Raw genomic sequence first — 12,422 nt, 5'->3', positions numbered from 1 at the left:
TGCCTGGTCCTCCTGCCCGGCAGCGTCTGGCCTGGGCTTGGTGCCGCAGGCCTGGCGAGGAGAGGGCCCTGGGGCGGCGGCAAGGCTGGTGTGCGTCCCTGTGCTGCCGCGTGGTGTGCAGGGCAAAGGGCGTGGAGCTGGGCAGCGGGAGGTGGGGCCGGCGGCCAGTCAGCAGACCCTCCGCCAACCGTGTTTGGCCGTTGCCACGTGGCGGGAGGACGGCGGGGGCGGGGGGGGACCGGAGTGTGAGTAACTTGCCCTGGGCTGCAAAGACAGACTCAGCCTGGCGTCTCCTTCACCAGAGTGCGTGCCCTGAGCAGAGCGCCATGGGCCTGGCCGAGTGGGCTCTGGAGAGGTGCTGCGGGGACATCCGGGAGGGCCTCCTAGAGGTGGTGGCATTTGAAACCCACGGAGATGAGACAGGACGAGGGTATCCAAGGGTGCGAGCATCGACCGCTCCGAGCTGGGCAGCCTGGAGCTCACATGGTGACAGTCAGGGTGCAGGGCGGAGACAAGGGGGCAGGGGAGGGGCTCTGGAGGGTGGGTTTGGAGCGGAGCCGCGGCTGGGCCCAGGCTGCTCTGGGACGTCCTTTGCTGAGGGGGCTGCAGGCCGGGGTCTCGCCTGCGCCCTGGCCCTGGGTGCTCTCGGCATCCGTGTCTGGTGGTCCAGACAGACCTGTGACCCTCGTGTGCCGAGGTTTCCAGGCATCCGCCATGGACACCTGGGACCAGCTCGAGGAGAGGCCTGGTCCGGATTCTGCACTCGCCCCTTTGCAGCCGGGCCTCCAGGGCAGCGTCGGCCTCCTGGGGCTCAGGGCCCTCCAAGCCGTGCTGTGGCTCCGTGTTCAGGGCCTGCGTCCCCTACCCTGGCAGTGAGACTCTGCTGCAGCCTGTGGAGGGTGCCTGCTGCCCCGTTGCTCAGATGGGGAAACTGAGGTCCGTGGGGCTCCGGGCCTCACCCAGTGGCCACAGCCTGCACCCAGATTTGGATTGAGCGTCTGGGTGACCCCCAAGCACACCAAGTCCTCCTCTGAGCAGTGGGGGTCCAGTGAGCCTGCCCCCTGAGCCCCCAGCTGGGGTCATCCTCGCCCTACTGGCCTGAGCCCCTGGGGCCCCAGCACCCTGGCCATGGCATTGGGTGGAGGACAGGGGAGGCCATTGAGGGGAGCAGGGTCTCAATGAGCTGGTCTGTCCCCGAGCTGTCCAGCTGGGCTGGCACCTGGCACAGGGCCCGGGCACGGCGTGCCGGCCAGCGCTGGTGGGCCGGGCTATGTATCCACTCCCCTCCCCCCGACAGAGGAGCAAGGCCTGGGGGGCTAGGCCTGGGGGCCAGGCCCTTGGAGCCACCGACCCCTGGGGTGGGAGTGGTCCCCAGGGTCCTGGCAGGCAGACCAGGGAGGGGCCGGGCCTTTCCTGAGGTGCCCGGCCCGGGGGGAGGGGCACTGAGGTGGGGCTGGCCAGTTTCCAGGCTGGAAAATTGAGGCCCCTGCTGCTTGCCCCCACACCCGCCCCTGCCTGGCTGCAGGACACAGGGGAAAGTCCTCGACAGCAGGACCTACGAGGGCAGCCGCCTGGCCCAGCAGCTGGGAGTCCCTTCCTGGACCTGTTGTCAACTCCGGAAACGGTGGCTGCACAGGGTCACAGCCCAGCACGCTTTGTTGGGAAGGAAAGGGAGGGTGGGGTATGGGGCCGTGGCTGGCAGGGTCCCCGGCTCATGCCTGACCGTGTGGTGGGACAGGGAGGGACCCCAGGCCTTGGGGCCTCTTCCAGCCTGGGCCTCTGGGCCTGCGGGTGCTGGGGCTCCCTTTGCAGAGTCGGGGTGACAGGGCTCAGAGAGGGTCTCACGCCACCGAGGTCTGGGTGCCTGAGCATGTGGTTCCTCTGAACTGAGGCCCGGCCCCTCCCCTCCCCCCTCCCCCAGTGGCCCCAATGGGGGGGGTGACCTGGTCACTCCAGTTCTGTCCCATGGGTGGTGGCTTGGCTGGCTCTGGAGCTGCGAGTTTTCTTTCCTGGCGGTGACGATGGAGCAGTCGTCCCGGTCAAGTCCCGCTGGGCCTCCCCTGCGGGAGAAAATGGAAGGATTACTTACGGCAACTCGGAGACCCCAGAAACAAAATAAAACGTGAAGGCATCATTTTAAAGTAGGGGGAGGCCCCCGAAAACCCAGGCGTGTGATGGGTGGGCTGTGCATACGGCTAAATTGAATCAAATGAAGAAAAATATTTTCCAAATGCAAGTAAAATATCTGTTTAATTAGACCATAAAGAGGAAATTAAAAGTCATATTTTGCAGGGGGGTAATTACTGTCTTCCTGAAGGGCCGGGCTGCAGAGGGGTGGGTGACGGGCAGGCCTGGTGGCTGAGGTTTCAGGGGTTCACGTTTCTGAAAGTGGGGCCCAGAGCCGTGAGGGGTGGTGGCTCAGGCTGCCCCTCCTGCTCCCCCTCCGTGAGGGCAGGAAGTGCGGGGCAGGGGTGTCGTCCTGTGCTGCGGGCCGGGCGGTGGTCTGGAAGACCCTCGCCCTCACCTTCCCCGGGAGTGGCCAGGACTAGCCCCCAGGGAGAAGGGCTGGGTGGGGGCACTGGGCTGTCCGGTCTCAGCCCCGCAACGTGCCGGGCCCCAGGCCAGTCCGGCAGACAGGTGGTCCCGGGTGGCCCTGGAGCTTCTCGGGGGTTCTGTTTCTGCCGGAGCAGCTGAGCCCAGCCAGGCCGTGTGTGAGGCCCAGGGACAGGGGTGGGGCTCTTGGGCCACTCACAGTCCCTGCTGTGTTGCCCCAGGCAGGTGTCTCCTCCTGGCTGGCCTCTGCCTGTCTTCAGTGCGTGACCTGGTTGGAGGGACAGCCCTGCCCGTGCCGGGGCCCGTCCTGGGGCACAGGGCCTGGGCCTCTCAGCACCCCCCATGGACCCGGCTAGCCGCCGTGGGGTGGTGACATTCCCCCGTGGGCCGGGCTGCCCGTCCTTGGGAGGGAACCTTGGCCCAGGGAGGGCCTGTGGGCAGCCTCCGGGGTACTCGCTTGTGGAGGGGCTTGAGGCACCCGGGCAGCCGCTGTGCTCTGGGGCCCTGGAGCGGTAGCCAGGCAGCCTCCGGGCGTCTGCCCAGTGGGGGCCTGAGCTTGCTGGGCTCCTCCCCGGTGCAGACACCCAGGGCTCCCACCCGAGGCTTCGATGCTGGTGCCCGGCGCCTGGATGGGGCAGGGGCCTCCCTGGCAGTGACGGTCTTCCTTCCTGATGGCCCGTTTGCGTGGGGGCTGGGGCAGGGCACCGGGCTGGGGCCTGTCTTTGCCCCCTACCCTCTGCCTGGCCACGGGCGGGGACCATGTGTGCTCAGGTCACTCAGGGCTCCCTCCCTAACCCTCCTCTTGCTTGCTCTGCCCTCGGCTTCTCCCCTGCCTCCTGCTGTGTGGGTGTTGGGGGGGCAGGGCGGGCTCCCCCAGAGGCCTGAGGTCCAGGAGACAGGCAGAGACCTCCCGGCCTGTCTAGAGGCCCTAGAATGAGGGCTGAGGCCGGAGCTGGGGGCTGTGCTGCCCTTCAGGTGGGATTAATGGCTCTAGCATGGGGGGCTTTCCTCCACCTTCCCAGCCACCTCCTGCTGGGTGGAGAATCAGTGTGATCAGAGCTGGACTGGGAAACAGGCCCGTCTGCCCTTGGGCTGGGGCTGGGGGCTGAGGCTGGCTCCCAAGAGGGCGTCTGGCCTTCAGGTGAGCGGTGGTCCCTGGTGGGCCTTCCTGCCCCTCTGCGGGGCCCCTCAGACTGGCCTCGGACTTCCTGCAGGGCTGCAGGAGGGAGGGGCCTCGGCTGACCGGGACGGCTGGAGAAAATCCAGGCCTTCCGGAGTGGCACGCAGCTCAGGCAGCAGGGCCGGCGGGGGTCGCTGGTTCACGTGACCTGGCCTGCCTGGGGCTGCGGGGTGGGCAGTGCCGCCTAGTCAGGGCGTGTGCAGTGGTCCTGGGGACAAGGCCAGGTGACCGCCTGCTCACGCTGGGCAGGCCGTGACCTTGTAGCACTGACCCCCTTGGGCCACAGCTGTCACCAGGCGAGCCTCCTGGGCCCCTGTGCTCAAGCCGCGGTGGCTGCAGGGCAGGCTCAGGGCGCGTGGGGTGCGTGAGACACCCCTGGTGTGATGGCCCCCGCTCCCCACCTGGGACGTGGGCGTGCTTGAGGAGGCCTGGTCTGCTCCGTGGCCCACGGCGTGGCTCAGTTGGAGCCAGGCTTTGCCTGGAGTCCCTCTGGGTGGTGTGGCCAGCAGTCAGGGACCTGCCTGGGCCGGGGCAGGAGGAAGGCCCAGGCAGGTGAAGGGGTGGCCGGGGACTCGCAGAGCGACCCGCTGGAAAAGGACCTGCGCTCTGGGGTGGCACCAGGGACAGCAGGGCTCGGCTGGTGCTACCCAGAGCGCTGCCCAGGCCAGGGCCCTGTGACGGGGCTCACCCCCTGGGGAAGGGGTGCGGGTGCCAAGGGGCCGGCCCACTCCTGCGAGAGCAGGACAAACGCTGCTCCTGGCTCAGACCCCGACCTTTGCAGGGTTGTCCTGGGGATGGGTCCACGGGAAAAAGCCTCTTTGTGGTCTGCAGATTGCCTCCTTCCTCCTCTCCTTGTGGAAGGCATCGCCTCCGCCAGGAAGTCCTCCCTGACTTCAAGGCTGGGAAACGGCCGTCCTTGGGGCTTGCCTGGCGCCTGTTCTTAGCTGTCTCTGGACACCGGTCTCGTGGCTACAGGGACCCATGTGTTTCCCTATTCAGGGGAGGGGGCCCCGGGCAGCAGGGGGCAGCCCCCGGGCAGCTCAGGCCCTGGGGAGCCCGTGCCTGCACCTGGAGTGCTCTTCTCGGGGACAGGGGTGCGGGGTCCCCTCGCGAGGCCTGACTTCTGTTGGTGCCTTTGCAGTAGCAGAAAATTCCTTTCTCCTTCCACCCCCCACCGGGGCTGGAGACCCCGGAGAGGCCGGGTGAGGGTCTCCCGCCCGCCCCGCCTGGGCACGTGCGAGTGAGGGGGCCGTGCCCTGGGGCGGGTGTTGCGATTAAGGGCCCACTTCCCTCCAGGCTCCCAGGCCCCCAGGCCCCAGTGGCCTTTGCGGGGAGCCGCCAACCCGCCTTGCTAGCGGCAGCAGGGCGGTCACTGCTGGCGGGGCGGCGGGCGTGATCAAGGGCTCCGCCAGCCTCGCTGTTAAGCTCCGATAATTATTTTCCCGCTGGGCTCACGGCGGTGAGACTGTTCGGGCTTATTAATCAGTTATGGATGGTGTGGCGGCCTCAGTGGGAGCTCGCAGTGCCGCCACGGAGGGCAGGGTGCGGCGGCGGGTCCCGGCGCTGACCGTCCTCTGTCCCTTTTGTCCTCAGGAGCCCTGCCTCTCCGCCCTGCTCCTGGACAAGCTCCCAGTGCCCGGGGCCCTGCCGTGCCTCCCGGAGGCCGAGAGCCGCTGTGACGTCTGTGCCACACACCTGCAGCAGCTCACCCGGGAGGCCCTGCACCTGCTGCGGGCCCCGGCCAGCCACGAGGACCCCGACACCCCCCCGAGGAGGCCCTGGCCTCGCGCCTGCCGGCCCCAGCACAATGACCAGCCTGAGGAACGCTCCAGGACCGACGGGCCCTGCAGGGAAGCAGCCGGGACGAGCAGGGCCCGACAGGACGAAGGCACCGGGCTGGCCGCCTGGGCCCAGTGTCCAGGTGTCCGTGGCACCTGCGGGCCTCGGGGGGGCCCTGAGCACAGTCACCATCCAGGCCCAGCAGTGCCTGGAGGGCATGTGGAGCGTCTCCAGGGTCAACAGCTTCCTCCCGCCCGCGTGCCTGGTGAGTGCCTGTGCTGGGTGGGCTGTCCGGACCAGGTGGGGGTCCCCGACTCTCTTGAGGCCCCAGATCCATCCTCAACGGTGCTGGGTGGCAGGGCCGTGCTGCATCCCCAGGCACGACTGTCGGGGACAGAGCTGGCCAGCCTTGCTTCTGAGCCCGTGGTGGCACCGGGGCTGGCGGAGTGCCGGCCTGGGCACGGGGAGCACCCCTCGCCAGGACCCCGCTGGCCAGGCTTCCCCAGGGCCACGGCGCGGGTGACACAGGCTGGCGGTAGCAGGCGTCCAATCCCCTCCCACGCGGGCCCGGCCTCTCCCAGGAGCCGCCTCTGTTTAGTTGACTGACTGGAGCCCCCCAAACCCTCCCTCCCCACGGGGACCCCCGGAGAGCCCCGACGTGTGTCTGCGATTCTCCCCAGCAGTGGGTGTGGCTTCCCTGGAGCCGGCTCCGGGCGCCAGTTCTCCGTGCGGCCTGGGACGGCGCCTGCGCTGGGGCCACTTTTCCGTCGGCTCCTGGGCTTTGCTGGGGGGCTGTCTCTGCCTGGTACCCTCTGCCCCCGTTTTCCCTCTGGGAGAGGGGCCCAGGATGGGGCTGAGGACGGGGGCTGGGTCTGAGGCGTGCACGGCTCACTGGGTGGGGCTCTGGGGTGTCCTCCCTAGCGGGGCACAGCGGTCGCTCTGCCTGGGCCCTGCCTGACGTGGGGTCACCTCCTCTGGGGGGGCCCCGTGTGCACGGTGGGACTGAGGCTGAGGGCACAGGGCCCGGCCGCGTATTTGCACGGGACCAGGCTCTCCCGGCAGACCGAGCCGTATGGAAGAAAAGGCCCTCCCAGCAGGGGCACGGCCCAGCCGGAGGCCTTTGAGGCCAGGGTGGGGTGGGCGGGGGGCCAGGGGACTCGGTGACTTTGTGTGAGGAAGCCCCTCTGCGTCACCCCGCCCCCGCCCCAGAGCCTGTGACGGACCATGTTTCTGCTCGGGCCACCTGGCAGTCCCACGGAGCCTGCGAGAGCTTCCCAGTGGCCGGGTCTCCCTCGGGCTCCGTGCCTGCTGGTGTTTCTGGGGGCGGCAGAGGTGCAGGGAGGGCCCCACGGGCACCGAGACAAAGTCGTATGCAAATCTCGACGCTGGGCAGACCTCTCCCACCTCCCGGGCTTGCCCGCCCCTCCGAGGCTGGGCAGATGGTGCCATCGCGACGTCACCTCCTCCAGTGGGGCCCAGGCTGAGAATCCTGCCCCACCTGGGCCGGTCCCTGTGACTGGCTGCTGGGCCCGTCCTTCTGAGGCCACCTTGTCCTTGGGGTCGGGTGCACGGGGACTCTCGGGAGGAGCTTCTGGACCCTGACTGGCCTTGCCCTGGTGTGATGACTGCCCTGGTGGCCTTGGCACCACACCCTTCCATTTATTAACGTGCTGGCGAGGCCAAGGCGGGGGCTGGCTGTCATGTGTCCCTTGGTGCCTCCTGGCCAGAGAGCGGGGTGCCCTGGGAGGGTGGGCCAGGGACAGCACTGAGGGAGGGCAGCAGGTGAGCCGGGGGGCGGCTTCCTGGAGGAGGTGGCATCACACTGGACCTGGAGGGAAGGTCAGGTGACAGCCTGAGACCCAGATGGTGGGGCAGAGGTGCCCCTCCCCGCCACCCGGCCGGTGGCCCCCACTGGCCTGTCCGCAGCCTGCAGATGGCTGGACATTCAGCACGGCCGGTGCACCGTAAAACATGGGCGTTTAAGGCACCTCTCCCAGTTTTACTTGGGCCTTGATTGTGTCCGGGATAGCGGGAATAGATTTCTAATTAGACGACAGCCCCGGCAGTCGATAGGGAGATTATTAGAACCATGAATAGAACTTTAGGACTCAGACGAGGTAATTTCCCCTGAACCAGGGCATCGATCATCAGAGTTAGCCCCGGAACGTGAATATTGCCGTTAGACTCTAAATACTCCTGGGGAGTCGCCCCGTGCGTCTCTGCCGCGGCCGTCAGCCAGCCCCGGGCCGGTGAGGCAGTTTCAGGCTGGCGGGTGGGACGGGGCTGCTGTGGCCCCCTCTGTCCCAGGGTGCGCAGAGGAGGGGACGGGGCTTGGCCCCAGCGGGCACTCTCGTCTCGGCCGAGGCCTGGCAGGGAGGCTGGAGAAGGGTGGCTGGGCCTGGCCAGAAGGCTGGTCCTCAGAGGGGGACGGGGGACGGGGGCTCCCAGAGCCCCCGGGGGCCCCTGAAGCCACAGGCAGGGCCCTGGGACATTCTGGTACTGAGGCCAGGAGCCTGCCCTGGTGGCCCTGCGGGGTCTTGCCGCGGGCACGGCTGTCCTGGGGAGGCCCGTGTCTGGGTGGAGCAGCCCTGGCAGCCACGGCTGTAATCGGACCACAGCCCACTTCAGTGTCCAGGAGCGCAGAGCCCTTTCCAGCCCTTTCCGGGTCGTTCTGCATCCTGAGTGTCCCGAGATGCTTCCGGGCTGTGGGAGCTCCCCAAAGGGTGGTTCATGGCAGACCAGCAGGAGAGGCGACTCTGCCACGGTGGAGTGCGGAGGCCGCCTCCCCAGGAGCGGGGCTCTGGGCCTGTCCCCACCTGCCCGCCCTGGGAGCACTGGACAGTGGACGCAGGGGCCACTTATGTTCCCCTGTCCCGGCCTGCTCCCCCGGGGCCGCCAGGGCTGGACCATGCTGTGAGCGGCGGCTCGTTTCACTCCCCTTGCTGTCCCCACAGCAGGCTAGAAGCCGACAGAGGGTGTCCCAGTGGGCGGTGAGGGGACACAGGTGACACAGGTGGGGCAGCAGAGAGCAGGGAGGGAGGGGCAGGTGGGGCTGTGCAAACAACCTTCCTGTGTCCCTGGACACGGGCCGGGCCCTGCTGGTCCTGGGGCTCCTGGCTGGCCTCAGGGCCTGCTGGGGAGGATGGAGGGCTTCGTGGAGGAGGCGCTGCTGCGGCTTTGACATTTGGGGTGGGAGCTGAGGTCGTCTTGGTGGCAGCCCTGAGGAGCCAGGGCCGCCCTGTCCGTGGCAGTTGAGTGACTTCGGCTTGGCGGCTCCTGCCGCCCCTGTGCCAGGCTGAGGGGCTCTTGCGGGTGCCCCCGTGCGTAGGGCCGTGGCTGCAGGCTGGGGCAGGGGGGCCTGCTCTCTGAGGACGCCCTGGCTCCCCCGCCCGAGGAGGGAGGGTGGGTGGGGTGGTGCCCGCTCCCCGTGTGGTGGTGGCAAAGCTGCTTCTGTGGCACGGGGCAGGCCCGGCCTCGCAGGGCAGAACGTTCCCAGCTTGGGGCTGCGCCAGGCTGGGGCTTGGAGGGGGCCAGCCCGCCCCACTGAGGCTCCGGAGACGGGCACACAGCCCGGATGACGGCCGGCACCTGTGCAGGGGTGAGACTGCCTCTGCCGGTTCAGCCCTGAGCGTCCTGGCTGCTCCCAGTCCCCCCCCCCCCGTCCCCCCACCTTTCGGCACGAGGAGCACAGTGAGGTGTCTGGGGGGCTGGAGTCTCACAGCGCGGGGCTCAGCCTGGAGGGCTAGTGTGGTCTTTCCCAAACTGAGTTCCACGGAACCCTGGAGTTCCTGGGGCCGGCAGGTGCTCCCCGCGGGTGTCAGCTGCCGCCGTGGGAGCCCCCCGGGCGGAGACCGTCGGGGCCCTCGGCCAGGGTGCGCCTCGGCCCCAGGGTGGGCGCCGCCGCCTCACGCGTTGCTCTCTTCATGCTTTTCCTTTCGTTGCTGCTGTGGCGCCTCCATCGCATTTTCTGTTTGGCCGCCCGCCCCTCCCTGCGCCCCCTTTCTTCTCTCCCCGTGTTGTGGTCTTCCCTCTCGCCACCCCCTCTTCCCGCCCCTCCGGCTCTCGCTTTGCCAGACGGCTTCTTTTGGCATGCCCGGGCTCTGCTTCCGGCAGGAACTGGCCGAGGCCGTCCCGGCGGACGGAGCTGTGTCGCGGCAGCTCGCGGGACGGCGGAGCCGAGGCTCGCGCAGGACTCGAGAGACAGGTCAGTGCGGGCGGGCCCGGCCGGCTGCAGGCGTGCGCCGTCGCCGGGGCCCGAGCATGGCAGCCGGCGGCACAGAGGCTGGCGCGAGATGGCGGGATGGCTCGGGGCCCTCTGGGAGGGGGTGGGCGGCCGGGGGGCCAAGGTGTGGCAGCTCCGTCCCTGCAGTGACCCTCCAGCCTCCGTCCCCCGTCTGGCGGGAGGCAGGGTGTCGTGGTGCTTCGTGGAACAGGGCGGTTGGGCCTGGCCTGGGACGCAGAGCTTGGGCCCCACGGTGCTGCCATCGCAGGCCTGGCTGGGGCCTGCGGGTGCCGGGCAGGCTGTGGGGGGTGCGCACTGCCCTGGCCTCCCCAGGAGCTCCTGGCCCGGCTGCTGGCTGCCACGCCCAGCGGGTGCCGGCTCTGCTCTCGGGAACTCAGGCCCTGTGGTCAACATCGTAGCTTTAAATTAGTTCTTTCCTACACCACCCTGCTCAGGTAGGGGCTTCAGACCTCTCACAGGAAACACATGTATTAAGGGATAAAAGAAAGGATACACTTGCAAGGTGAGGGAGGGGCTTGGAGAAGGAGAGGGCGGCCCAGGCTGGGTTCTGAGGGATGTGCAGGAGTTTCTACCCTGTAGGCAGGTGGCGGGCTGTGGTGTGCTGGCACAATGCCCGGTAAGCAGTTCCAGGCTCACCCTTCTGTTCCAGGTTCCCGGTTTGCCCCTCTCTGGTACTGACCTGTTCTTCCTGAAGCCCTGGAGGGGTGGCCAGTGCCCCAGAGGCCAGGAGAGCGCCGGGCTTCCGTCCAGCCTAAGGCTTGGGGCTCTCTGTGAACTTGCTTTTGCAGACATGGTTCTGTTCTGTGTCCCAAGAGGGGCTGGAAGCTGGCACTGGCGTGGGTTGGGCAGGGGGAGACTCTCCACTGTGGTGAGCAGGGAAGCTGCCCTGGGATGGCAGGGCCTCCTTCTGGAATGTTCCTCCTGGGGCCCAGGGTGGCTTGTCCTGCTGAAGTGCAATGCCTGGCCTCTGGCCCATGTCACCTGGGGGACCCTAAGGACATGGGCCTTCCATAGCAAGGCTGCCACCCTGGGCTCCCTAACCCCAGGGTCACCAGACCAGCTCAGGTCCTCATTGTGGGGGCCCCGGGCTTTGCCAGCCTGGGCACAGGACGCCTGGGACAGTGGTTGCTGACTGAACACTTGGGGCTGTGGGAAGCTCCGCACCCCAGGGACCCGGCTGCGGGGCCCACAGGGTCCTTACAAGGCTGGGGGCAGCGGGCCCTTGGGGCAGGGGGCTGGGGCCTGGGGGTGGCCGGGCTGGGGCAGGCCCACTTCCCTGCCCTGCGGGGGCTGCGTCCCCCACCCCGCCCAGGGCCAGGGCCCGACGTGTGCACGTAAACGCAACATGCAGATGCCACATCTGAAGCGCAAGCGGCGCGTTCCAGGAGCAGTTAATCCGTTTGTGCTTCGTTGTGAGGCTGTCTTCCCTTTTGGAATTTATTGTAGCTAATTAGTCGGAAATGCCGGGTAGTGTTTCAGATGCTGGGAGCGTCACGCATGGTCACGTGTGGGCAGGCAGCGCCCCGTCCGGGGTTTGCTGTGGCTTCTGTGCCTCCGTGTGCTGCCACGTGGCCTGGAGTGGGGGTGTGGGTGGCGTGTCCGCGTGTCTCAAGCACCGCGGTCACTAGGTTTCTGGAGCCTGGTGGGGGAGGGGCTGGCAAGTGTGTCCCCGGCGCCATCTGCGTCCACCTCCGCCTGCACGGCCCGCTGGGGAGACCACCCTGCACCCGGGCTGGGGACGTGGGGCCCAGGCGAGGCCCTTCCCCGCGGGCCCCATCTCCCAGCCCCGAATTCTGGGGCCTTCCCAGCCGCGCCAGCTGGGTCCTGGGGGTGTGGGGCCCCAGGGGGTGTGCTGAGGCTCGGCGCTCAGGCCAGCTCCCCGGTGCCCCCGTCCGGCCCTCACTCGGACTCTCTCCTTCCCTCCAGGCTGAGGCGGCGGTGGCTGCGGTGGCGGTGGCAGACACGGTCCGAGATGGCCCCCCCACGGCGAGGCCCGATGGCTTGTTGAAGGCGTGGGGCCGTGGTGGGGTCTGCACATCGGCCCTGGTCACCCCGGCCCTGGGCACCTCGACGGGGGGCTCCACAGGCCCGTCCGCCGCGGCCTCTTTCTTCATAAGGTGGGTCCTGGGCTCCTCCGGGGAGAGCAGTGTGTGACAGGGGAGGGCCCTCGGCTCCGGCCCTGGGGGCCCATGAGCTGCCCCGCGGGGACCCGTGGCCTTGCCTGCAGCTGAGCCGGCGGGAGCGGGGTGGGCCGCAGCCGCTGGGCAGCTCTCAGCTGAAGGCCCGGCCGGCCTCCCAGGACCTGCAAGGACGGTGCTTGTCCTGTGGGTGTTGATGGAAATGTCACCTGGGGGCTTCTCAGCCTGGGGGTCACTGCCGAGGAGGGACCAGGTTAGAGCTCACTCGCTGCCACTGCTGAGCTGTGCAATCTTGGGCAAATCCTTTAACCTCTCTGTGCCTCAGTTTCCTCACCCGCCACGTGGGGCTCTTTCTCTTGGGGTCGCTGTGAGCTGCAGCCAGCTAGTGTCCGTGAAGCGCCAGGGGCAGGGCTGGCCCAGGGTGGGAGGCTCAGCCGTGGACGTGAGGGGCCTGCGGGGCAGCCCCCTCTGTCGGGGAGCACGGGGGGAGCCCTGGGGGCAGCAGGGGCTGAGGGGTGTCCCTGAGTGA

At 68.5% G+C, this 12,422-nt stretch overlaps 1 protein-coding gene across 1 annotated transcript in view; it reads left to right on the top strand.

Annotated features, from left to right (window-relative positions):
- Nucleotides 1-12,422, top strand: part of KIF26A (kinesin family member 26A) — a 36,554-nt gene that overhangs the window by 6,887 nt on the left and 17,245 nt on the right. Inside the window, 3 exon segments of the mRNA XM_045541418.1 lie at nucleotides 5,327-5,497; nucleotides 5,499-5,777; nucleotides 11,682-11,872. Of these exon segments, the coding sequence (XP_045397374.1) occupies nucleotides 5,327-5,497; nucleotides 5,499-5,777; nucleotides 11,682-11,872 (641 nt within the window).

The sequence above is a fragment of the Lemur catta genome, chromosome 1 (genome assembly GCF_020740605.2).
Source record: "Lemur catta isolate mLemCat1 chromosome 1, mLemCat1.pri, whole genome shotgun sequence".
Taxonomy (NCBI): domain Eukaryota; kingdom Metazoa; phylum Chordata; class Mammalia; order Primates; family Lemuridae; genus Lemur; species Lemur catta.
The sequence above is the reverse complement of the archived record's forward strand: the minus strand, read 5'-3'. Positions and strand labels throughout refer to the sequence as shown.